General features: G+C 36.9%; 1 protein-coding gene across 1 annotated transcript; it reads left to right on the forward strand.

Moving 5' to 3' along the window:
* The first annotated feature begins 4,108 nt into the window (after positions 1-4,108).
* VIP3 (Transducin/WD40 repeat-like superfamily protein) lies at positions 4,109-21,387 on the forward strand. Its single transcript, XM_089144163.1, has 3 exons — positions 4,109-4,377; positions 8,977-9,560; positions 20,462-21,387. The coding sequence occupies exons 2-3, from the start codon at positions 9,222-9,224 to the stop codon at positions 21,086-21,088; spliced, it is 966 nt and encodes a 321-aa protein (XP_089000289.1). The 5' UTR covers positions 4,109-4,377; positions 8,977-9,221; the 3' UTR covers positions 21,089-21,387.
* Positions 21,388-23,698: the final 2,311 nt, after the last annotated feature.

A 23,698-nucleotide genomic window follows, 5' to 3' on the forward strand; every position in this document is an offset into this window, starting at 1 on the left:
TTTGCTGACAAATCCTGGATTTACGATATTCCGGCCGGACCTTTTTGCTTTACGAAGAATGGAAAATCCGAGTTATTCGATCTGGACCGTTGGTTCATCCCATTCCAAACTCTTCGAACCGAAACCGATGCTATGTTTCCCGCCAAATCGCATGCCCAAATGTCGGACCAATCTTAATTTTGAGATAATTTAGGGATTTATCAAATTATCCAGATAAGGAAATTACATTCTCTTTTTTTTTTTTTTTTTCCGTCTCAAACAGGCGATTTTGTATATATTTTGATAAAAAATAAAAATAAAAAGTACAGAATATTATCTTATTCAAAAAAAAATGGTGGGGGAATATTACATATAAATGGAGAGTCTAATCCTAACCGATTCATTATGAGGTTTTGTTCATTGTTGATTGAGTCAACTAGTTGAGGTAAAATTACATAATATCGAGTGTGGGATTTACAAAATACACATTGTATCAATTTTTTCCCCTTGGTTCTCTTCTACGATCTTCGGATAAAATGTAAGGTAGCATGACCAAGAATAAATTTATTGTTGATCATTTGTTTAACAAGACTCACACATCCTTTTCTTTTTCTTTTTTGGGCTAGTAAGTATGGCATATTCATTGAAGGCAATAAGTCAAAATGAATCTCCCATCTTAAGGGGTTGGCGTTTGATAATGCTTATAGCTAACTTCTTTTCTCCTATTTTTATGTACGTGGTGATCAGCACAAAAAAAAACAAACAATTAAATTGCATTTGGGACTCGTTTGTCTTTGATAAACCACCAAGTGTTTATGCTATGAGAATCACCAGAAACAATTTTGAGTGTACCTACAAGTATAAAAATTATGTATGCATTTGATAAAATTTGCTTTTTGAAGCCTGAATAGTATCAATAGGTATTTTAATGCAGTAATTAGAAATACAGAAAATGAAGAATAGAAAGCCTTTGCAAAGGCAGACAGGGGTGGAGTCATAATTGAACATTAGGACTTAGGAGTCTAAATAATGAGTCTCAATCACATCTTCATCAAGTGAGCATTAACACCTTTTTATCATACATATGTGGGCCCATGCATCATACACACTGTGGGTTCCACATATTTATTATGTTATTATATTTTGACGTGGAGCCCACATTAAAAAATTAGGCAAATGAATAGGCGGACTAAAATATAGATAACACAATTATAGGTAAATTATAAAAAAATATATTGAAATAAAGCAAATGGGCTAAATTGTAGGTTTAGATTCGTTACCATTTAAAACTTAAATAAGCATGAAAGAAATGATGTGGGAAAGGGATTGTAGGAGAAATTGTAGGGAAACAAAAAGATTTGAAGTCTACTAACTAAACATGGAAAAAATAATCAATTTCTATAAATTAAGTTTAAAAAAAAATCAATGATTATGATTAAATCTAATAAAATCAATGGCTGAAGTTCAGAACATCCAATTAATAAAAACTTAAATTTAAATTGCTCCCCAATAAGAGTCGAAACTTTAAGAGAAAGTTTAGGGAATAAAAAAAAAAAAACTAAATGATCATATTATTTATGATAAAATCTATGGTTGAAATTCTAAATGATATTTAAATTGCTATTAATAATAATTGAAATTTTAAGGATTAAAAAATAAATAAATTCAATGATGATGATTAGATTTGATAAAATCAATAGCTAAATGATTTAAATTGCTATTAGCATAATCAAAATTTGAGGATAAAATTTAGAGATTCTTTGAAAGTTTGGGGGGAATAGTAAATATGGACTCTATTCAAGACATACAAAGAGAAAATCAAGGGAAAAAATCAAATGAACATAGAAATTTTGTAAAAAACCCAAGCCCTTTAATAGCTCTACCTCTGAAGGCAACTACTAGAGTTTCATCGGATATAAAAAGATGAAGAAGAAATTTGGTCACGAAAGATAAAGAAGATGAAGAGTCATGTGATTCTAGACGTTAAGGTTGAAGAAGCAATAAATAGAAGATTCTATTACACTTTGAAAGAATTTGAGTGGGGTGGTTATGTGTAAGATGTTGAATTCCATGAAAACCCTTCTATGAAACTCTTTCACTTAAATTTAACTTGCTTTGAAAAATAGACAAAGTAACAAATTATTTTTATTTTTATTTTTGAAAGAATAAAATAACTTTAATTAAAGGAAAGTTAGAGCTGATGGCACTTACATTGTACGTGATATACTACTACAAATATCTAGCTGTGTGGCTGCAAAATAAACATAGTTTTCAAAATACAATTGGAGCATTGGATTAGGGAAGTCAACATAAATCACATGTTTTGTTGTGTCAGCTAAGTCCATTAACTTTGGTAATTCATAATATAGAGACCACTTTTCTGTTGACGGGATTGATAAGAACTTTGTAATTTGATGATGATTGGTCCAAATTTCGTCAACCCTTATCCCCTTTGATCCCCTTTGCTTTCACAATATGCATACCTAACTGTAGGCCAAAAAGCATAGTATCCAGTATTCCATTAAGTTTCCGCTTTTCAAAATTGACGAACTGTATGTGTCCATCTTTGCATATCTCAATGCTCAAACCTAACTGGTGGTGAGAAACCCCTACACATATAAGAATATTTTTGTTAGATTGTAAAGTATACCTACACATATTGTCGCATTGATTGCGAATCGATGAGTTTTGTTAGTTTTCGGTTCTAAGACCCAAAGGTCCTGCCACATGGATTATTTTTCCCCAGTAACAAATTATTGTTGTGTCAAAAGAAACTGAGATTTTCATAATTTTAATTTATGTTGCAAAAATTTCAAAAATTAAAACAATTTTAAATAATTTTTAGCTAACCATTATGTTTTTCTAAGCAAGATAATATGTTGCCAAAAGAAACGGTAACACCATTGCAGCATTTATAATATCACTCTCTTGAAATTAGTGGGCTTCACCAATCAATGACACCTCAGACGTCCGTGAGCTTAGCTAACTAATATGTTGGAAAATTTTAATGCCACTCTCTGAATTACCTCATAATATTATTATACTAATATCATATGTTTTTTTTTTTTGGTAATAATATCATCTATTGATTTATTCAATTTATTAACATATCTCCTACTACTAATGTTAGTAATCTCAATTAATTTACTTATCTTCTACTGAAAAAGGTAAAAAAATAATTTTTACATATCAATACGAAAAAGTATTGTCCTTAGGGTCCAAGGCATAATTCCACCTATTGTGTAATACCTTTGTTCCCAATGTATAAAAGCATATGTTACAAATGAAATTAAGTTTAAACTTCAAGCAGTATTCACGATGCATGTCTTCCAAACTTTGTGATGATTTATGATTTGAGAGGAAGTAGTCAGAGAAGGTAGATCAAAACAAAAACAAGTTGAGCATGAGTTTTTTTCGTTCAAGGTTATTATTGTCATTTTAAATATTTAATTTGCTTACATCAGTACTTAACGGTGATTTTCTGATAGCAATGAGTGTTTTTGATGTATTTTTATCTTTTAGGCACCTTATTAGTAAATTAGAAAATTTAAGTGGTGGATTAACTTCAAGGTAACTCAGGGGATAAAGCTGAGATATTTCTCTAATATTTGTTATTTATTTTTGTTTTAAACAAAGAAAAAAATGTTTCTTCAAAATTATCTTCGTGTGTGTTTGCTAGTGTTTTTAAAAAACATTTTTGATATTATTTTGTTATACGTGTTTGTTAAAAAAGTTTGTTATTCTGTTCATTAAGAACAAACCGGTCAAAATGGTGGTATGAAGAATACCTTTTGCAGAATATAAAAAAATATTTTTATCAAAGAACATAAATGAAAATAATAAAATTGGTCCTGATTGAAACCTAAGAATGAGTTTACTAAACACCCATTTATTCTAATATTGTTTGAAAAATAATTTTTAGAACAGATATACCATACGTTCATTTCTAAACAAAGACCAGTGCTCTAGCATAGAAATATAAAAAAATGATTTTCCATAACGACTGCTCTTAAAACGGGAACGATTTACCAAACGCATACTTCTGTTCTGAACCCGGTTCAAGTTATCGACCAAAACGGAACTGTAACCCCAACCGGGCCAACCCCGCCACGAACCCTAAACCCTCGCTCTCCCCCTTGTCGCGAAAGCTCCCTGATTCCGCTCTTCCTACACTGCTATTCTACCAGTCATGCGGCGCTAGGGCTCACCAGACTACAGCACAGAGACGGCCGATGCTAGGACCAGAGAAGTAGCAGCGAGTCTTCATCAGGTTAGCAACAGCGATCGGCGAGCGAATTCCCAGTAGCAGTACTACTTCAACAAGCACCGATCGGCGAGGGAATTTCCAGTATTTCCAGTAGCAGAACTACTTCAACCAGCATCCTCTATGGGAAATGGGTTAGATTCTTAAAACTCTCTCAGTCTCTCCTTATGGGCTACACAGACCTGTGGTTTATACCTTTTGTCTCTTGAGCATCCAATCTGACTTTCTTGTTTGTGGATTTCGGCTATCTATCTGTTTAAAGGTTCGTTAGAAGGTAAGATTGGTATTTTTTGGACATTAACGTTTTCTTGAGTTAGCTGTCGTATTGGTTGTTTAGTAAGGCTCCTGAATGATCTCAATGTTGTATCAACATTAAGAATCTCTCCGTATGTAGTATAGAAATGAATATGTGTTTGTTGTAATATGCATATATGTTATGTTTATTTTCTTTCCGATGGAACTGCATTCTTGGGTTGCATAGTTGCCAACCTTGAACCTGAATGTGCTGTGGTATAATAAAAAATTTATTGAGGTTACCATAATCTTTACAAAGAAGATAGTTGTGGGTGGAACATAGATGGCTGCAACCAATTGACACGATGACATGGTAGGTTGTTCCGTTGCGAATCCTTTTGGTTAATCTTAGCAAAGAGAAAAATACTTTTTATTTTATTTTATTGCATTGGACTTGCACCTTTCCCCTTTTCCAATTAGATCAAGATTTCACTCCTACAATCACTTATTCCTTGAGATAATACCCCACGAGAGGGTCTGATTTGTGAGGATGATGAATTACCGGATCCACTCGTCTTCCTGCCCTTAGTCTAGTGGAAGTGGAACCCCTTTTTCTCTTTTTAGACAGTATTGCAACCAAAAAGAGGTATTTGAAATTGATATAAGACCTGATACTTAATTCTATTAAGTATCTTTCTTATTGGAACTTCAATTTAAAGATGAAATAATATAGAAATATATTTAATTTAGAAATAAGAAAATTAAGAAAAAATAAACCAAAACAAAAAGGGCGAAGTGATATAAAAAGAACCCTGTTGGATTTTGTTAGTCATATTTATAAGAGGAGATCATATGTAAAATGGAACCAATTCTTTCCTTTCCTTGGGTTATTGGCCATCTGCTGGGAGTTTGGGGTTAATGATATTTTAGCAAATAATCCAATAAATCTAAGTGTAGTGCTTGGTGTATTGATCTTTTTTGGAAAGGGAGTGTGTGCGAGTTGTTTATTTCAAGAATAGGCTGGAGCCAACCAGTTGCACCACTTTCTTCTTTCAAACTAAAAACTAAAACTAGGAAAGAAAGGTGCCCAATCTCGCGAATTACTTCTGAAAATGAAAAAAAAAAGAAGAAGAAATCAAGTCATATTTAAGAACCATAGCATTTTGCAACTCATTGGTAAATTCACTGTGATTTTCTATCAAACAATACCAATAAGGTTGAACTGTTAACATGGTTAAAACGAATTTGAAGTCTGGACGCAGCTGGGTATTCTCTCTACCACTAGTTTAGTATGTAGATGGTTTTAAGTTAAATAGTTGGCAATCTTTTCGATATAGAACACTCATATCGATAAAATGACTTGATACATTTAACCATTTACTGGATAAAAAAGAAATAAAAATAATAAAAAAAGTAGGACTTTTTTATTCAATGCTGAATTGGTAACCTATTTATTATCTTTATGTATGAAGAAAAAGTAAACAGAGTTTTTTGGATTAAAAAAAAAAAAAGAAACAACTTTGCTGACAATTACTGATTTCTTGTCTGGTTGGAAGAGTCCTTTAAATATTCTAGGGGGATGCCCCATAAGAAACTGAGTGTGAGAGCCAAATGAATCGAAAAGTTCATGTTTGGTTCGGAAAGAGATTGTGGAAGTTTTGGGAAGATAATCTACTTTCATTAAGTGATTTATTAGACAATCAAAAACAGAGGATCTTGAGTACTATTCGAAATTCAAAAGAACTACGTGAGGGGGCTGTTGAATAGTTGGAAAAAGCCTAGGCCCCTTACAGAAAGTATAAATGGCAGCAGATGAGTTTTGAGTGAATGGGTACTCTGTGATAGAACAAGTAAAAATGAAATCTTTTTGTGTATTTAAGTGTTAAAGTAAAGCTTGTTCCTTGAAGAAATAAATAGGGTATAAAATAAAATGGATGGGGTAGAATATATTCTAAGATAATATGTATATGGTGTCTTTTTTTTCTTCTTTTTTTTTTTTTTCCTTCATAATTCCATAACAAGCATTTTTTTTTTTAAAATCAGATAAATGAAATCATTTGATCTATGATTCATTGGAACAAAACAAGGATCCAGCTAGGTATTGACCAGGCCAGGCAGAGGGAATAATAAAAGAAAAGACTTGAAATCTGAAATCAAAGAGAGATTCCTTATCCTTACTCTTTCTTCTTATGTTATCAAAATGGAATTGAAATTGCTGAGAGAATTTGTAAATAAATTTTCTATAGATCTTAAGATCTTGTCTGTAACAATAAGTAAATAATTTATATTTATATAAATTAAATATAAATAGAAAATAAAATATATTAAATAAAAGAAATGAAATTAATAATTATCAATAATTAATAGTGGCATAGGTTGCTGCTAACTATAGATAGAATGGACAACTTTATTTACTTCTAACCACAAAGAAGACAACGACATAAATTTTCGTGAATCACAGGTAACAGCATTAGGTAGTTGTGGACCACAAATTACAGCACATATGTGAACCAAAAAAACAATCTTTATATTGCAAACCACAAGTAGATATCTGGACCCTAAACCCTGACAAGAGTAGATGACATGAACACATGAGCCTGATGACATGAATGTACCATAATCTGCAGATAATATCTTCAGTCTCCAGCTCACATTTAGAACTGCTCATGGGCTAATACTGTAGGGTAGAAGGCCAAAACATACTTGTGCAGTCCAAATCATCATATTGCACTCAGAATAATTTACCAAGTCTTGATGTACCCTAGGTATCAGGTAAGTCAGATTTAAATAAGCCTAAAAAAGAAACTCCAACGATAATAATCATATCACAACATTGGCAAAATGATGAGTGTGCCAGATCATTTAGATCAGTCACAATTACACCAGTTGCAGCAATGGGATATGTCAAGTTAACCACCCCCAAAAAAATGCCAGCAGAATAATCTTCCTGTATTTGTGACACCCTTGATTAAGTATGTCCTGTTGATGAGTAGAATAGGTATCCCAGATATCAGGAAAATACAAAATCTACTGAGTAGAGCCAGATCAGTTCTAGTCAAGTGCCACATCTAATGCATAGAAGCAAGGATTAAAGTATCGGTATCATGTATCGTATCGGTCATTTGATTTTAAGAGACGTATTGTCCTGTATCGAGTATTGTATCGCTCTAGCTAACGTATTTTAGTGTAATTCAATGGAGAGACGTATCGAGATGTATCGTATCGGTTGGATCAAATACGGATACATATCGGCTAGTATCTCATGGTATCGTGGGATACTTTAAACCTTGCATAGAAGAACTCATGAAAATGTCTTCAAAATCCAAGTACTGCATTTCAGATTAATGTGATGCAATCCAGAACTCCCAGGTACCATTTTGGGTTGCGATACCACCAAAGCATAAGTTCCTCAAATAGAGGCATTGTGGAGCAACTAAGGACCATTCTTGAATAAAAAATAATAACTGAAAGGAGTTAAGAATTAATGATAAAAGGCAGTTTTTGAATTAGAACTGGGTAGGAGTTAACATGAAACAAAAGCTCAGAAACCAGGGGCTTTTAAGAAGGCCAAAACTTATTATACCTCATGATGTAGGAACTAGAGGTAGAAGTCAAAAAGCTAGTCTAAGAAAGGGGCTGTTGCTAGCTTAAAGCCTGGCAACAAAGCTTAAACTCTGGCAACAGCATCACCCAGTCCTGGTAGGTGGATCCAATCAAAAGATATTGTTCTGGTGGAGATTTGAGCAGTCAGTTTGGTTACCTGTGGAGAAAGCCAGAAGCAGAGCATTCAACATTCAGTCAACTTGGAACTGTATGAACAGGTACTCAAAAAATTCTTGGAGAGAATGGTTACAGACTGATATCAACTGATTCTCATTCAAATTGTGAACTAGTAAAGAAGTTGTAAGCAGAGATTGAATTCTGAAATTCATCCATAAAACAGTGGTCTGGCCAAGTGTAAATAGGAGAGAAACGGGGAGATTTAAGGAAGAAGAATACCAAACAGAACACAGATCTATATCTCTTAAAATGTCAGCAAAAAGATAACATAATGTTTATATCAAGCCTGCAATAAATGATAATAAACCTCGTTCTTCACAAAAAATTATTATTTTTTTCCTCTTAATTTTTATAGTTTTGATACCATGGAGCACAGTCAAGTATAATACACCAAAATCTAATAAGAAGAGCAGAAGGGAGAATCTGTGGCCTAGTCCGACAACTTATTATAAAAAAGTAACCTATACAACCAAAGTAAATAATCCTAACTCAGAATTACTTATCTAAACTTAATTAAAACTTCTCAAAACCTATTATGCTAACTCCCATAACTCCAGAGAGGAGGATTTCACTCCTTTTTACACTTTGAACATAATATTTTTCTTATCTTTGATGTTGAATTGGTCTAGTTGTTCCACTTGAATTTGTATTTATACTTCACTTGGTATTGTATTTGTATCCATCTTATGTTATCATAGCTTTTACTTGGTCATGATCAGGGTCCATGCTTGAAGTTGTCTAACAGTGGACCGACTCGCATTCAGCCCTGAACTGCATAGGGGGGAACATGAAAGTTAAAGAACAATAGAGAGTTCCTGTTCTGCCTCTAGAGAAAATAGATTATCTTGACCAAGGAACAAATCAAAGCTCCAACTGGGAAGAGAGAAACGTACTCTGGAGAGAGAGAGAGAGAGAGAGAGGACGACTTATTCCTCTTCTTGCCTTCCTAGGGTTTACATTTGCAATGAAGCTTGCGGGTTTGAAATCTGTCGAAAATGCTCATGAAGAATCAATATGGGCAGCTGCTTGGGTTCCTGCAACTGATTCTCGACCACCTCTTTTGCTAACTGGTTCACTTGATGAGACAGTTAAGTTATGGCGAGCTGACGAGCTTGTCTTGGAGGGAACAAACAGTGGACACTGCCTTGGCGTTGTCTCGGTTGCAGCTCACCCATCTGGAGTGATAGCAGCATCGGCTTCTCTCGATAGTTTTGTGCGAGTTTTTGATGTTGACACAAATGCAACAATTGCAACTCTCGAAGCTCCTCCTTCCGAAGTCTGGCAAATGCAGTTTGATCCTAAGGTTACATCTTACTTTGTCTGTTGTTATCCCTGTGAATTTGCTCTTTTTATATTTATTGTGTATGTGTTGTAGTCTCAAAAAAGTTTTGGGGGGCCAGTATTTAGGAGATAGTTATTTCTGTTGATTTGTATTTTATTTGTTTATTATTATTATTTTTTTGAGCTCATTCTTGTCGATGGATATGATTAAAGATATTTGGGACGGGAAGCAGGAAATGTGTAATATTGTTCCTTCTCATATCTGAATGGTATGATAAGTTGAAAATCACGATTAGAGCCTGCGTTTAGTAAGTATGGCTACTCCAAATTCTGCTTGACTGAGGGCTACTTTTGCTTCAGCCATCAAGCTCTGATTGTACAGACATCTAATACCTTTTTGCCACTTTCATCCCTCTTTATTAACTTGGCCGTACAAAGGTATCAGAAGACCAAATGGGTTCACTTTTGGGCCAAGCTTTCAATTCTCTTTAAAATTGTTCATTGATTCCATCAGGAACCTCTTAATTCTTTAAAGGATAAATTGCAAAGTGTATAATGAATTTGAGCTCTCTGAACTGGTTCCTAACTTATCCCACCCACAGATGTGGTTCTTTCTTCCTGGAAGCTTCAATAGACTGCAAATGGAAGTCTTTTACAGTTCTACTTAATGTAGGACCCCTAGACTTGCAACTGGTATACTGTTTGATATGTCATTGATGCTGAACAGTTTCAGAGAGCTAACAACTTCTGTGTCTCATTAAGTACCGTCACTATACTAGCACATGTTTGTAGCCTGATGAATTATGCAATATACTTCTCCCTCTAAACTCGGTACTCGAGTATCTTCCTTAGATTTTGTATTTCCTTCCTGTCTTGATTATTGTTATTCCTGTTACTTTAGCACTTGAATTGTATTCACAGCTATCTTGATGGTTGCATCCTCAAACAACAGTCATCCAATTAGTTCCCAAGTTTATAACTTCATTTCTCAGATGTTAAGGCCTATCTTAGCTCTCTTTCTTTCTTGTGTGTGTAGTTTTTTTAATAATAATACTTTTTCTATTATTATAAATATATTTTTTTTATGTTGGTGTGCAATGGATTACAACATATTAGACAAATTTGTACATGGCAGTAACTAAACTCCACAGCAGAATGATTCCTTTAAACGATGGTTATTTAAGGATATTTATCATTTATTAACTTGGGTATTTTCCTAATCCACTCTTCAATTCTGTTGGAGTTCCACTTACGGTTGGATATCTGTAGGAGATCCATTTTGAGTTGTTTCCTAGCTTGAAAAGTACCTATTTAGCAGTTTCTAGGTGTAAGGAAGATTTATGGTGTAAGTCGTGTGACTGCTTTTCTCTCCTGTTCTCTCCCAGCACCTCTCTCCCTCTTCTTTCCTGAACTCTTCATGATGTGAACAAAGGTCCTCCCCTTGGCTGGAACCCTGGTTTAGGGCTCCAAGGTCAGCCAAGATGGCGCATCTAGGTCTGGCCAAACCCTTACAAGGGCAATTTGGTCATTTTCCAGGCCAAAATTGTTGGTTATTTTATTTTCAGAATTTAGGTTTTAGTTTTCTGAGTCCAAGGATGTCTTGAAGTCGTAGTTTGAATTAGTAGTTGAGTTCTAGTGTCATACAAAGTTTTTCTTTTAGGTTGGACTCTTTATGGTTAATTAGGTCTTTTATTTTATGTGGTTGTTATTTAATTGTAAAAGATGTCCTAACTTATGAGGAAACTCTAGTTGAGTTAGTGTCTGAGTCATAGTTGAGTCTAAGTTAGTTTCCAAGTTAAGAGTTACATTCTTTCTTTCTTGCTATAAATAATGTGACCCGGGGTCTGGGTTAGATCCTCCAGGATCCTATTAAATAAGAACCAACACAATTGGGTCTGAATGGTAGCAGAATTGAGGGTTTCAGATCTCAACAGTGTTATAAAAAATTGCAGAATTTTCTGTTTATCAGAAATTTGCCAGAAAACAGGGGACTGATTGGGAAAAGGGGAATTAGGGGGTGGCTCACAAGGTTGGACGGGCAGGGGAAAGGGATTAGTAGGGTCATAGGAAGGTGGGGAGGGTGCCTAAAGGTCTGAAACAGCAAGGGAAGGGATTTTCTATGGCCTTTGGGAGTGTAGGGGTGAGGTTTCTGCAATGTGCAGACAGGTGGAGAGGGTGAGGAAAGGCTGGGAGCTGGAACTGAAGGGGAAGTGAGAGAGGGAAGATGTGATGGGGGTGGGGGTGATCTTCAACTTACTTGGGCTACTGTGATTTGCGTGTGCACTTTGCACTACTGTGGAAGTTGGATACAACCAACAACAACAAGCCTTGGCCCAATTAAATGGGGTCAATTACATGGATTCTTGCTTTCCAATCAGTTTTGTTTGAGGCCATGCTAGATACAAGGCCGAAGCTATGCATTTCCTTTCTCATCACTTCTCTTAAGGTTATCTTAGGTCTATGCCTAGCTCTTTTAGTCCCTTCAATCTGGATTATATCACTTCTCCGTACGGGGCATTTATAGGTCTCTATTGAACGTGGCCGTGCTACCTTAAATGACTTTCTCGAAGCTTATCACTTATGGGAGCAACCCCCCAAACCAACTCTAATATGATCATTCCTTATCTTATTCTTCCTAGTTTTGCCACTGATCCATCTTAGCATCCTCATTTTTACTATACTGAGTTTATTTATATAATTCTTTTTAACAACCCATGGCTAACTACATGAATTCATTGTGTAAATGTTCAACTTTGCCACGTAATAAACGGAGATCGGCACTAACTTGGATAAGTTGCATGGAGGTATTTTCTTGATAAGCAACAAGCTTTTGCAAGTACTGATTCTGAACAAGGGCATTTTCTGCTTGCTAGTTCAGAGCTGCTTCAAAAGTAGAATCCTCAATCCTGTGGCCATCTCGGTTAATGGTGTTGGGAGGAGTAATTTTTCCATAAATGCTTTCGCTGTTGCTCATCAAAGGTGTCAGCCGCTGGAAAAGACTTGTTAATAGAGGAGGAACTTCCATGCATCATGAAGGATGGATGATAAGGTGAATGATCTGATGAGGATTCTTCTGGAACTTGGCAACAACCAAGGGGGCATGCTGTCTTGGATCCATAGTCAACAATAAACTGGTATTTACCAAGTGTATCTCTAAAAGGACCCACATTAGGGCATCCTTGACAATAACGAGCGCAAAGGGGATCACGAGCTCGGTGGGAAGGGGACTTCTTCTTTGGTTTTAGAGAGAGAGCAAAAGGGGCATCTTCTTCGCAAAGGCCGTCTGGACAATCGCAGACATAAAAAAACTTGTGTCCTGAAGAAGATTTAAAAGCATAAACAGGAAGACCCATCTGGAGAAAAGAACTTCATTGGCACCCGAGATAGTTGCGGTTGCTGTGGGAGGTCCAAAGGAAGAATCAGGAAAGCAGTTGGCTTGGGGAACCGGATCTCAGTTTGTCCTTTAAGCTGCCTATACGTTGGATTTGTAGAAGTTAAGGCCGAAGACTGCTGTAGTTCAGCATGAATAGCCTCATAATTGGTGATCCATGACTCAGGAAGAAGCTGTGCAAGTTCTTCACGAGGTATCTGCTGGGGCACTTGGGTTGCAGTTACTAACTGGTTGGCATCTACCTTGATGAAAAGAGCATCTTTAGTATGTCTGGTATCCAAATAAAAAAAGTGATTCTGCAGCCTATAACACATCTGGTAATAAAGAGTTGCTGCAATGGACCTTGTTGCCTGAGGAGTGCCAGTAGTATGTACAGAAGCTTTAAAGCTTGAGGAAGTAATGGATCTGCTAGCAGAATATTGTAGTTGGGAAAGATAGTGAAGAACATTGTGCCAACATTTAAAGTAGTCTGAAGATGATTGATAGTAGCATGATGGTACTTGAGAAATCTTGAATTGAGAACATCAACATGAGAAATTGCCGGGATACCTCGTCTTCTATGAAAAGTGATGGAGAGATGGAGAGAGCACTTAGATGAAGGTGTGTATAACCTTGAATAAGCCATTGCTTAATGAGATCTGGAGACACATCAATAATAAGTCTTGTTCTTTGCTTGACAAATCCACATGAAACTGCAAAAAACTATTGGCTTGAACAATCTCCTTGATGGTAGGTGTCTTGCGAGGCTTAAGCAAGGTTTTGATAGTTTTGGATTCTAAAATTTTTGGAAAAACTGAATATGGGTTTAAAAGAGGGAATTTAGTGGGATGGATTTGATTTGCAGAAGGTACTTTTTCTTGGTCAATAACATAGTTAATCTCATAAGGGAGATCCACCTTAGGGTTTGAGGAAAGTGTGATTGGTGTTAAACACTTAAACTGGAAGCAGAAGATGAAGAAGAGGTAGAATTTCGTGGGGGTTGAAGAAGACTCATGGAAATTTGACACCACTTTAAGATAGGAAATGCAGAGAAGAGATCACATACATAAAGATCAAAAATAGCTAAAGGAGTAGTTAAATGTGTTGCTTATTGAAATCGAAGGTGTAGATGATCCGTTATTTAAGATTCCAACTCATTCCGAGCTTAACCAGGGCCGTAAACGTCAACAGAAGAGAAGCCCTCCTTTGCTCAAGGACCTTTTGTGGAAGAACCATAGAGAAGTAGATTAGGCACCTAGTTTTCGAAAGAAACATAAAAAATCTCAGGAAGCCATAGAATATCTAAAATGTCGTAGATTAAAACACTGCAACCTCTATCTTAAGAGCTGCAAAAAAAAAATTAGAACATAATAAAAGAAGAAGAATGCATGCAACACCACCCGTCACCAAGTCAGGCGGCAGAGTTGTCCATGTCTAGTTATGTGGTTTGAAATATGCAATGCAATGTTATGTGGCTCTGATACCAAACTATGAATGAATTTGTCTAGAAAACATTCACGTAAAAGCTTAAAAAGAAATCAAGGAGAAGTTAACTAGGAATAAAGAACACACAACACACATATTTCTTATTTTCTTCAAACTTGTAACTATTACACACCGGTAGCCTTCTTTTATAGACAAAGGAGCTTCAAATGAAATGCAGATACAACTCACATGTACATGAAATGCAAATGAAAGTCACTCAATAATGCAAGGATGACATCAGTGATGACATCAACACTTGCATTAATATTACATCACACTTGTATAGTACTATGCAATACCTTGCGGGTATACAATACCATCGAAATATAGAATACAACACCGTAAAAGTACATAACATAAATATTTAATCAGAATCTAAGTCCCATTCATAATGTTCATCATCCGGTTGGTTGTCCAGGAAGTCTTTATAATGATCAATTTGATAGTCATGCCATATAGAGAGTGTATGCAACATTAGGATCATTAATCACGTGATTTAATTCTCATGCATCATCAACGCCTATTAAATGCTCTGGGATTCTTGGTTACAAGATTTACAGAGAAAGATTCTCCGTTTCTAGCTAAAAGGGGTTGATGGCAAGATTTCCACAAATCAAGAGGGGAGAAAATTAGGGGATAACATGGTGAAAGAGGCACCAGTATCAAAATATGCAATAACCTTGATTGGTCTCTTCCATGCAGTTTCTTGAATGGTTACTGGGACCAAAAGGAGAATGATAGGAGCTGATTTGGATTGGGAAGGGAGAGAAGGTAAAACATCAGGTTGAGTTATCTGGCATATGAGGCTAGTATCTTCATCAGAAGTAGAGGATTCTTGCTTTGAGATATCTTCTGGTAGATCAACCATGAAGAGAGTTGCTTCATCTTCATCATTTCAAAGACTAGAGTGATTCAACATCAACATCAATATCATCTAAAGATGTGGATTCCAGAAGGAATTGATGAGCCATTTGAATGAGCTTCTCTTTCTTCTGCTTAAGATCTGTTCTAGGGCAATTTTTGGCAAAATGACATTTTGCCCACAAACATAACATTTATCAGATGTTTTTCCTCGAGACTTCTTTTGTCGGAGAGACTTCCAATTCTTGTGGGGGTTTTGTTTGAAAGTAGACCTGGCCTTGAATTTCTTTGCATTAATCTTTTGCGGTTTAGAGGATTCTAAGAACAACTTTTTGAAGTGAGATTTCTTCTTAGTAAGACACATACAATTGGAATCTTTGCATTTGATCTGGAGCTAGGATGTATTGCAAGAAGTACCAAGTTTGACTTGGGTCTTTTCCCATTGCTGCAAGAATGTGTGCTGTCGGGCATAACTTATCCAAAGAGGATAAGATGGCTTGATAAAGTTGGTCAATAGAACTAGAATCAATGGTATGTCCTTTGGGAGCATTAGTGCCAAGGGGTTCAGGGAAGGAGTTGACAAAGATTTGCTTAAGATTCCAATCATCAAGTCCACCAAGAACAAAAAGCTTGGGTAGCATGCGCTTGTAGTGTTTCTGGAGGTCTTTTCTGTCCAAAAAACAACATTTCATTTTGAGAAAATCCTCTCATTCTTGAACATTACGTTCAGCTAAGTCTCCAAGAAATCGACCCTATAGGACAGAGATGAACTGAGACAGAGGAAGCTGAGCCCATTGCAATTGTCGGTATGCTCCAAAACTAAGATACCATTCTCTCAAGGTACCAATAGCATGAGTTAGAAATTTACAGATGGCTGTGCTATCAGTGTAACCTTCATATAAGCGTTCTGCTATAAGCCAAGCATGGAATTCTTGAAATCTAGTAGGCCATTCAGTGACTGGAATATCATCTAGGGTGAAGAAGTGCTTACACTCATAATTGCCAAAGGGGGCATAAGCAGGTGTGAATGGTACTTGCAAAGGGGCGGGAGGAATTGGTTCTTTTGCCATAGGATCCTCTACATCATCCACAATTGGAGGATCTGGTGTAGAAACATCTGGATTGGCCAAAAAAAGATGTTATAAAATAGAGGTTTCAGACTCGTCATCAGATTCAGGCTCAAATGAGGCAGGGGATACTGGCTTTGTAGAAAGTACCAGGGGTTTTGGAGTTTGAACAAGAGTGTGGAGAAATGAAGTTAACACATTTGAATTTGTTGGAGACTCAAGGGGATCCACACGAAGGAGGTGTAGAAGATTTGGGTGGAGGCTTTCTTTTTGCTAAGTTTCGTTGCTATTCACATACTTCTAATAAGAGGTCTGTGGGAAACTCTCTATCATTAGAAGAAGGACTTGGAAAGCTTGCGACTCGTGGAACTGCAATTGGAGAGGATTGTTGGGCAAAGTCTTGAAGGAGGTTAAAGGAAGGGTAGGAAGGTTTGGGAAGTGGTGTTGGAACATATTGGTACGGTGTTTGAACCTTTTTGGGCATATACTGAGGAACTATAGAGACAGGAGGGGGGACAAAATAACACACCTAGGCAATAAAGAAAATTAAGCAAATTGCCCCAAACCTCCCTCTATTGGCAATTCCCTATACAAGTACACATATTTTATAGACAGATGCCATGACAAGTTATGGGCAACTGTCCTCTTAGAAGAACTTCATGGAAAAAGACAGGTTTGTGGCTATAAATGTGGCCTCTACACTCCAGCTGAACAGTCATACCGTAGCACATTCAAAGAAATCTTTGTTGTCAAAAGAGGCATCGAAAAGTTGCAGTTCCACCTCATTGGTCATACATTTCAAATTGAAATGGATATGACATCATTCCCTTGCATGCTCCAATTCAAGCCAAAAATGCTTCCAGATTCCCAATTACTCAGGTGGGCGTAATGGCTTAGTAAATGGTCATTTACAGTAAAACATGTCAAAGGCAAACATAATGTGCTAGCAAATTTCTTATCCAGACCCTTGAAGCCACCCCCAGGCATCCAATTTGTCCTCCCTCTTTGTTTTCCATTCACTTCTGGTGCTTCATCCTTAAGGCCACCTCCGAATCCCTCAAATGGCGAATCTCCTGATGATGATGACATTAGACCACCTCATCTCTCTAACCTACCTCCACCAATTTATAGTGACATCTCTTGTCGTACTATCATCAGCTAATGTAAAACCACTTATCAAGATACTTTGGCAGTTCTCATCTCTAAATATGGCTTAAGGGATGATTGGTTCAAGTGCCATCCGGCTTTTCCCTATCTCACCTTATTCACTATCTATCATACTTGGTCATTCCAAAAGGAATATTATGTGTTCTTTCAAATTCTCTTTGTTGTGCACAAAATAGCCCTTTGCCTCCCTTGCCATATCGTTACACATTACCTCCAATAATGTCTCCAGGATACTCATCCTTTTCCACCAGCTTACCAAGGTCCTCCGTATTATGGAGCTCCTTCTCCTAGACCTCCTCCTAGACCTCAAGAAGAATATCTTGCCATACTCCTTGAAAAATTCCAACCACTAGAACAATGGCTTGCCTTCTTCCAGTCCCATTATGGTAAAAATGCAATCATCATATTCCATCGTGACCCAAACCATATTTATCCAAACTTCATGGAACCAACTCCCACAGATCGCAACCATTATCTTGCTTATCATGCTAGCCATTTTGTTTACGCCATTATAGACCATGCTATATACTCACACCGGCGTGATTGGAATTATCATGAAGAATGGCATCAATTTCAAGCGGATATGATTGGGTACAACAACATAGATCTCAACAGTATCATATCCCACGAGTACATTTGGACAGCATATTCAGCAATAACATTAGAGTAACTACTTGGGTCAATCATCATATCACATAGGATGCCATTACATCACACTCTGGTTTGGAAAATATTACTTCAATGCCGATTTTTATCTTCATCAAGAACTTTATGCATAGTCAAGAGGGGCTGAATAAGATAGCAATATCCCTGCTCATCATCACTCTCATCTTTAACATCATAAGGCTCTATTTCACTTGCAGCCATTGATTGTTCCTGTCAGTAGTTGCTCCTTTGGTTCAGAAGGTATGTTGTCCTTGTCAATGGAGAACACCAGTATGGGGCATTGAGAGCACTTATGTTATGTCCTTACTCTTTACACAGCACTGAATGGCAGGAGGGTTTTGGAAATTACACCGGGGTGGAGATTTTTGTGAGGGTCACATTGTTGAGCCAAATGCACCAGTGTAGCATTTGCCATTGTAGGTAGTCGACTGGAAGCAAATGCAACACTAATCAGGTGCATTATGAAATTGTGCTACTAATACTTCTTAGTAGGCAAGTACCTTCTTTTTAATAATCTCATGCATTTCAGCCCAAATAGTAATCATGCTAATATTTGCTTTCAATTCTGTTCTTGTTGCTTGATCCAAGCTTCCACAGATAATACTCTTCTGCCTTCAGTTAACCCATATCATCTGAAAAAGGTCTCCAAACTATGAATCCAGCCAAAGTACTGCTCTGGATTATTGTCTCATAAAAATATGGAAATTCCAACCTTGCTGCTCTTAACAGCTCCACAATCATCATGATGACCAGCTCTCCTAAGTAGGGACCTTGGTGGTGGACCATGAGGAGAGTTAGGGATAGAAGAATTCCTAAGTAGCATTTGTTGTGTTCCTTTCTCTGGGGTTTTTAATTCATCAAGAATAGATGCTTTCATAGATTCCAGCAGTCTTAACAGTGGCATTTAAAGTATTGACAGTGGAAGTAAGCGTATCAACTTTAGCATTCATTTCAGTTTTGTAAGAATTAAACTGTTGGAGGGTTTCAGTGTTGGCTACCATTGTGAAGATATATAGGTGTAGACAGGTCCAAGGATAATGGTAAAGCAGTACTTAAAGGGGCCTTCCATAATGGGCTGCAGAAATTTTAAATAATTGGAACTGCAGTAATGGTGAAATTGTGAATTAGTGCAAGTCTATTGGTAATGGCAAAATTGTTGATAGGTGTAGATCTATTACTAATGGGCTGATGACAGAATCGTGAAATCTTTCTCTTGGTTGAAGTCCTGATTTCTGCAAAATCCTTCTGAGTTGACATTTAATTTTTTTTTAATACTTAGATTATAAAAGATTATGCCCATCCTTTGATTATTTAGGTTAAAGCAAGTTGTCTCTTTCTTGAAATGATAATTGAGAGATCATAGAAATGCAAAATCCATTGTCTGTAAGTTGGAGGGTTTGAGACTCATGATGGACGCATTATTGTAGGCTTTTGATATTTTATTAGTTAAGATCAAGAGTGGTTGACTTTGTATTGGCATTGAGAATATAGGGAATGTTTGTCTCATAGGTTATTTAGGGTTCTTCGATATAATAAACAAAAGGCAAGGACAGGGGGGGGGGGGTGGAGGGTTGGTTTTCTTTGGATTACCATTTCACCTTTTCATTGCAGTTTCTTGAATGTCCCATTTAGCTTTTGCAGGTGAATCAGTAGCACTGGTTGGGACCAAGAGCGGCCTAGTTGATTTCACAGAAAGATGTTCTTAGTCTAGTTACTAGAAATTTCTTTTTCTCAAAACTTATCTGCAGCTCAAAAATAATACATTAGGGCCTTGAACTGCAGGCAGGATCTATCACTGGATCCACTGAAATCAAGTGACTCAAGTTTGACGTGACACTGTTGGATTCACCCCAATACGATATCTGGTTGTTCTGTCTCACATTGAGGGTTCCTATTTATCTCACTTCTGTTTTTGCATTTTATTATTCTCAGTCACGGTGAATGGTGAGCTGATGCAACTCCATTTGTTTGGCAGAAGATTTTATTGTCTTATCTTGAGACTTGTTCAATGTGGATTAAAAATTTTACAGATAAGTTGGTGTGTGGCTTTCAGACATTTAATGCAATTGAGCTTGGTTCACCTCTTTACGGTTTGCATGCTAGTTGTTATTTTAGCAATCCTTCATCACATAAATTTTTTTCCCATGTGGATCTTCTTGTTTACAATTACCATTGTTATATATTGCATCTCCAGTAAGATGATGCTTTTTGTCCCTATTGTATGAGTGGAATTATAAACGACTTAATGTTCATCTGATAGAAAGCTGTGATTATCTTTAACCAATCAAACTGCTACACTTCTTCCAGGGCACAATTCTGGCAGTTGCAGGAGGGGGCAGTGCATCAGTGAAGCTATGGGACACTGCAACATGGCAGCTAGCTGCCACTCTTACTGTTCCCCGTCCTGAGGGATCAAAGCCTTCTGATAGGAGTGGCAGTGGCAAGTTTGTCCTCTCAGTTGCATGGAGTCCAGATGGGAGACGTTTGGCTTGTGGGTCAATGGATGGCACGATCTCTATCTTTGATGTTGCCCGTGCCAAATTTCTACATAACCTGGAAGGCCATTGCATGCCTGTGAGGTCGCTTGTATATTCTCCTGTTGACACACGAGTACTGTTTACGGCTTCAGACGATTCTCATGTGCACTTGTATGATGCTGAGGGGAAGACCTTGTTTGGGGCCATGTCAGGTCATGCAAGCTGGGTTTTAAGTGTGGATGTGAGCCCGGATGGTGCTGCACTTGCAACGGGTTCTAGTGACCGAACTGTGCGGCTTTGGGATCTGAACATGAGGGCAGCTGTGCAAACAATGAGCAACCACTCAGACCAGGTTTGGGGGGTGGCATTTCGCCCACCAGGAGGGACTGCTGTTCGGGCAGGTCGACTCGTGAGTGTTTCAGATGACAAGAGTATTTCATTGTATGATTACTCATAAAGGTGGCAAGCATTCCCTTTTACCTGAGGGCTAGGACTTTGTGTTGATTATCAGAATTGGGGCCATCTTATTTGGCCAATTTTAGATCTATATTCAGATTTCCATATGCTAATGAAAAAAATGATTTTGGACACAACAGCCTTGCAAAAGTTTATCACAGTCAAACTTGCAGCGAATTTATTGCATGCAGGGCCTCAAGCTGGCAAATGGGGTGTCATGGATAAATCCTTGCTTGCTAGCTCTCTCCCTTTTTGTTCTTCAGTTAGGAGTAATTCAGTCTAAAGCCCTTTGTTAATGTGTGGCCTTGACAATTTTTTTTACTCCTTTCTTGGTAGTTAGAATAAGATTCATGCTACTAAAGTGTGTTGGTTAATTTTTTACTCCATCAAACTAGGATCTCTTCGGTATCTCACGCAGACAAATTTTTAGGTAGCGAGCTTAACTGCCAATGGGAGCTTGTCTCGGTAGAAATTTTGGATCAAATTGGTTTCCAAGACTTCTGCTCCTATGTAGAATTTGAGAATATCATCCATCAAATTGGTTTCAAAACTTAGTTGAGTTGGATATTTATTTTATTTATTTATTTTCTTATATATATATTAGGGGAACTAAGAAGTATGATGCGATGTTCAAATGTGTCATGTAACTCTTTTCTCGGTTGCTATTGAATGACAGTTTTTAGTTTTTTGGGTGTACTTGTGGTCATATAACTTTCACCATTATTTAGCCCTCAAGTTCTCTATTTTGTATGGTTGGTATTGCCTTGGTGACTTATTGGCGAATGCCTGTGATCCTTATTGGTGTTGCCTTGATGTCCTTTTGAACGCTGGAGTCTGTTAGACTCTATGGCCACCAATGGTTTCAGGTTTAGGTTTCTACTCTGTAAATGCTTCAGGTTTTAAGATTTCAAGTGTATTAACCTAATCTGGGTATGGTTGAAGCTTGAGACATTTGAATTAATGATCTATCATTTTAACGTGTGTGAAAAACTATGTAGGCTATATACTTACTGGAGAGCCAATTATTGTTGAGAGGGGCTGCTTTTCTGAAAGCCATTGTTACGAAGATTCAGCAGGCGATGATGCAATTAGGTCTGCAGAGGAGCCAATGGATTGATACTAACAGCACAGGCTAGCCATGGGTGATCATAAAACGAAACCTTAAAACCTCAAAGTTGAAGGGATCTTCGAGTGCAATCAGTCTGCTTCCAACAAGCATAGCTAATTGATCTTGGAAGAAAAATGAACAAAGCAACCAACATGTTGAAATACAACTGTGTTTTTTTTCCCCTATGAGAGTCCCTATTAAGAAGTTTGGGGCAAATCTGAGATTTATTTCTATGAAAAACGATTGAGATGGATGATATTCTCAATTTCTCATAGATAGGATTGATCCCAAACCACACTGCAACGTCTTCTTAATGTCCAAACCAACAAACATTTACTAAACACCAAGGTAGTCTTCTTCTTCAAGACATCATGAAAGATTGAGAGTCGAAATGTCGTTCTTTTTGGTATCAACAAACAATAAATGAGCAGTCCCCAGATGAGAGATATAACAATCTTAACACTCTTAAATATCTGAAAGATAAGAGATTTCTTCCATGGCAATGATAAACAAGCAGCCCCCCACAAAAACAAAAACAAGAAAACCCCAAGAAGCCAACCACCTTTGCCCTAGAGGACTCAACAAACCAAAAACTACTGCCTTTTAAGTTAGTAAAGAAAAAATATGATGAGAAAAGGTAACTAATTTGAGCACTGAAAATAATGTTTACTTAAACTCATTAACTATTAGCAGAGACTATTTGACAGTACAATTAATGCAGGCAGAGTATCTTCAAAGAGCAAGCCTTAACAATAAGTTGAAATCTTGCCTGACAGTTGGTAAAGATCAAAGAACTTGTGAAGGCAAGCGTGCCTATGTAAAAATAAGGTGTACCTCATTTGAAAGATCCAATACAGAACTTGCTCAAGTGCACGGTTAATTTATATGCACATAGTTCTAATTCATTCATTTGGCTTCTAGTTTACATTCAATCCAAGAGACCCAAATATTTTCTGCAGGCCCCAGCTGCTCAGCTGCACACCATGTCCTAGCATTGTTTAAGGAACCACCATGAATGATCCAATGAAATTGAAGCGATATGTGCTTTCAAACAATATAATCCCCTAATTATTTACTTATACAAGAAGTAAATTCAGGTGCACAAGGTAATTAACTTTAAAGATCCTGAGGTTCATTACGAAAAGCTATCGAGTTATTCTATTCATTGAAGTCAGAAAATTCAACATAAAACAATGTGACCCACTTAGCTTCAAATGATCCTAAAAATTAGAACATCTCAAATCAAATAATACAGATCCTCTTTAAGCAACTTGTGACAAGTATAAGACTTTTAACCCCAAAGAGAGACGGGGGGGGGGGGGGGGAGTATAAAACAACCTTTTAAGTTCACTAGCAACAAAGTAAATACAATCATTGGAACTAACAGATGCCACGCTTTCTCCAGACAGAATTGCACCACTACAACATATGCTTTTACAAAGAAATGCTAAAACCAGCAGAAACATTTTTGAGAGAATCTAATAAATTTCAAACAATGTAACC

Source organism: Hakea prostrata, chromosome 2 (assembly GCF_041222555.1).
Source record: "Hakea prostrata isolate BN-2017 chromosome 2, UWA_Hpros_2, whole genome shotgun sequence".
NCBI lineage: Eukaryota > Viridiplantae > Streptophyta > Magnoliopsida > Proteales > Proteaceae > Hakea > Hakea prostrata.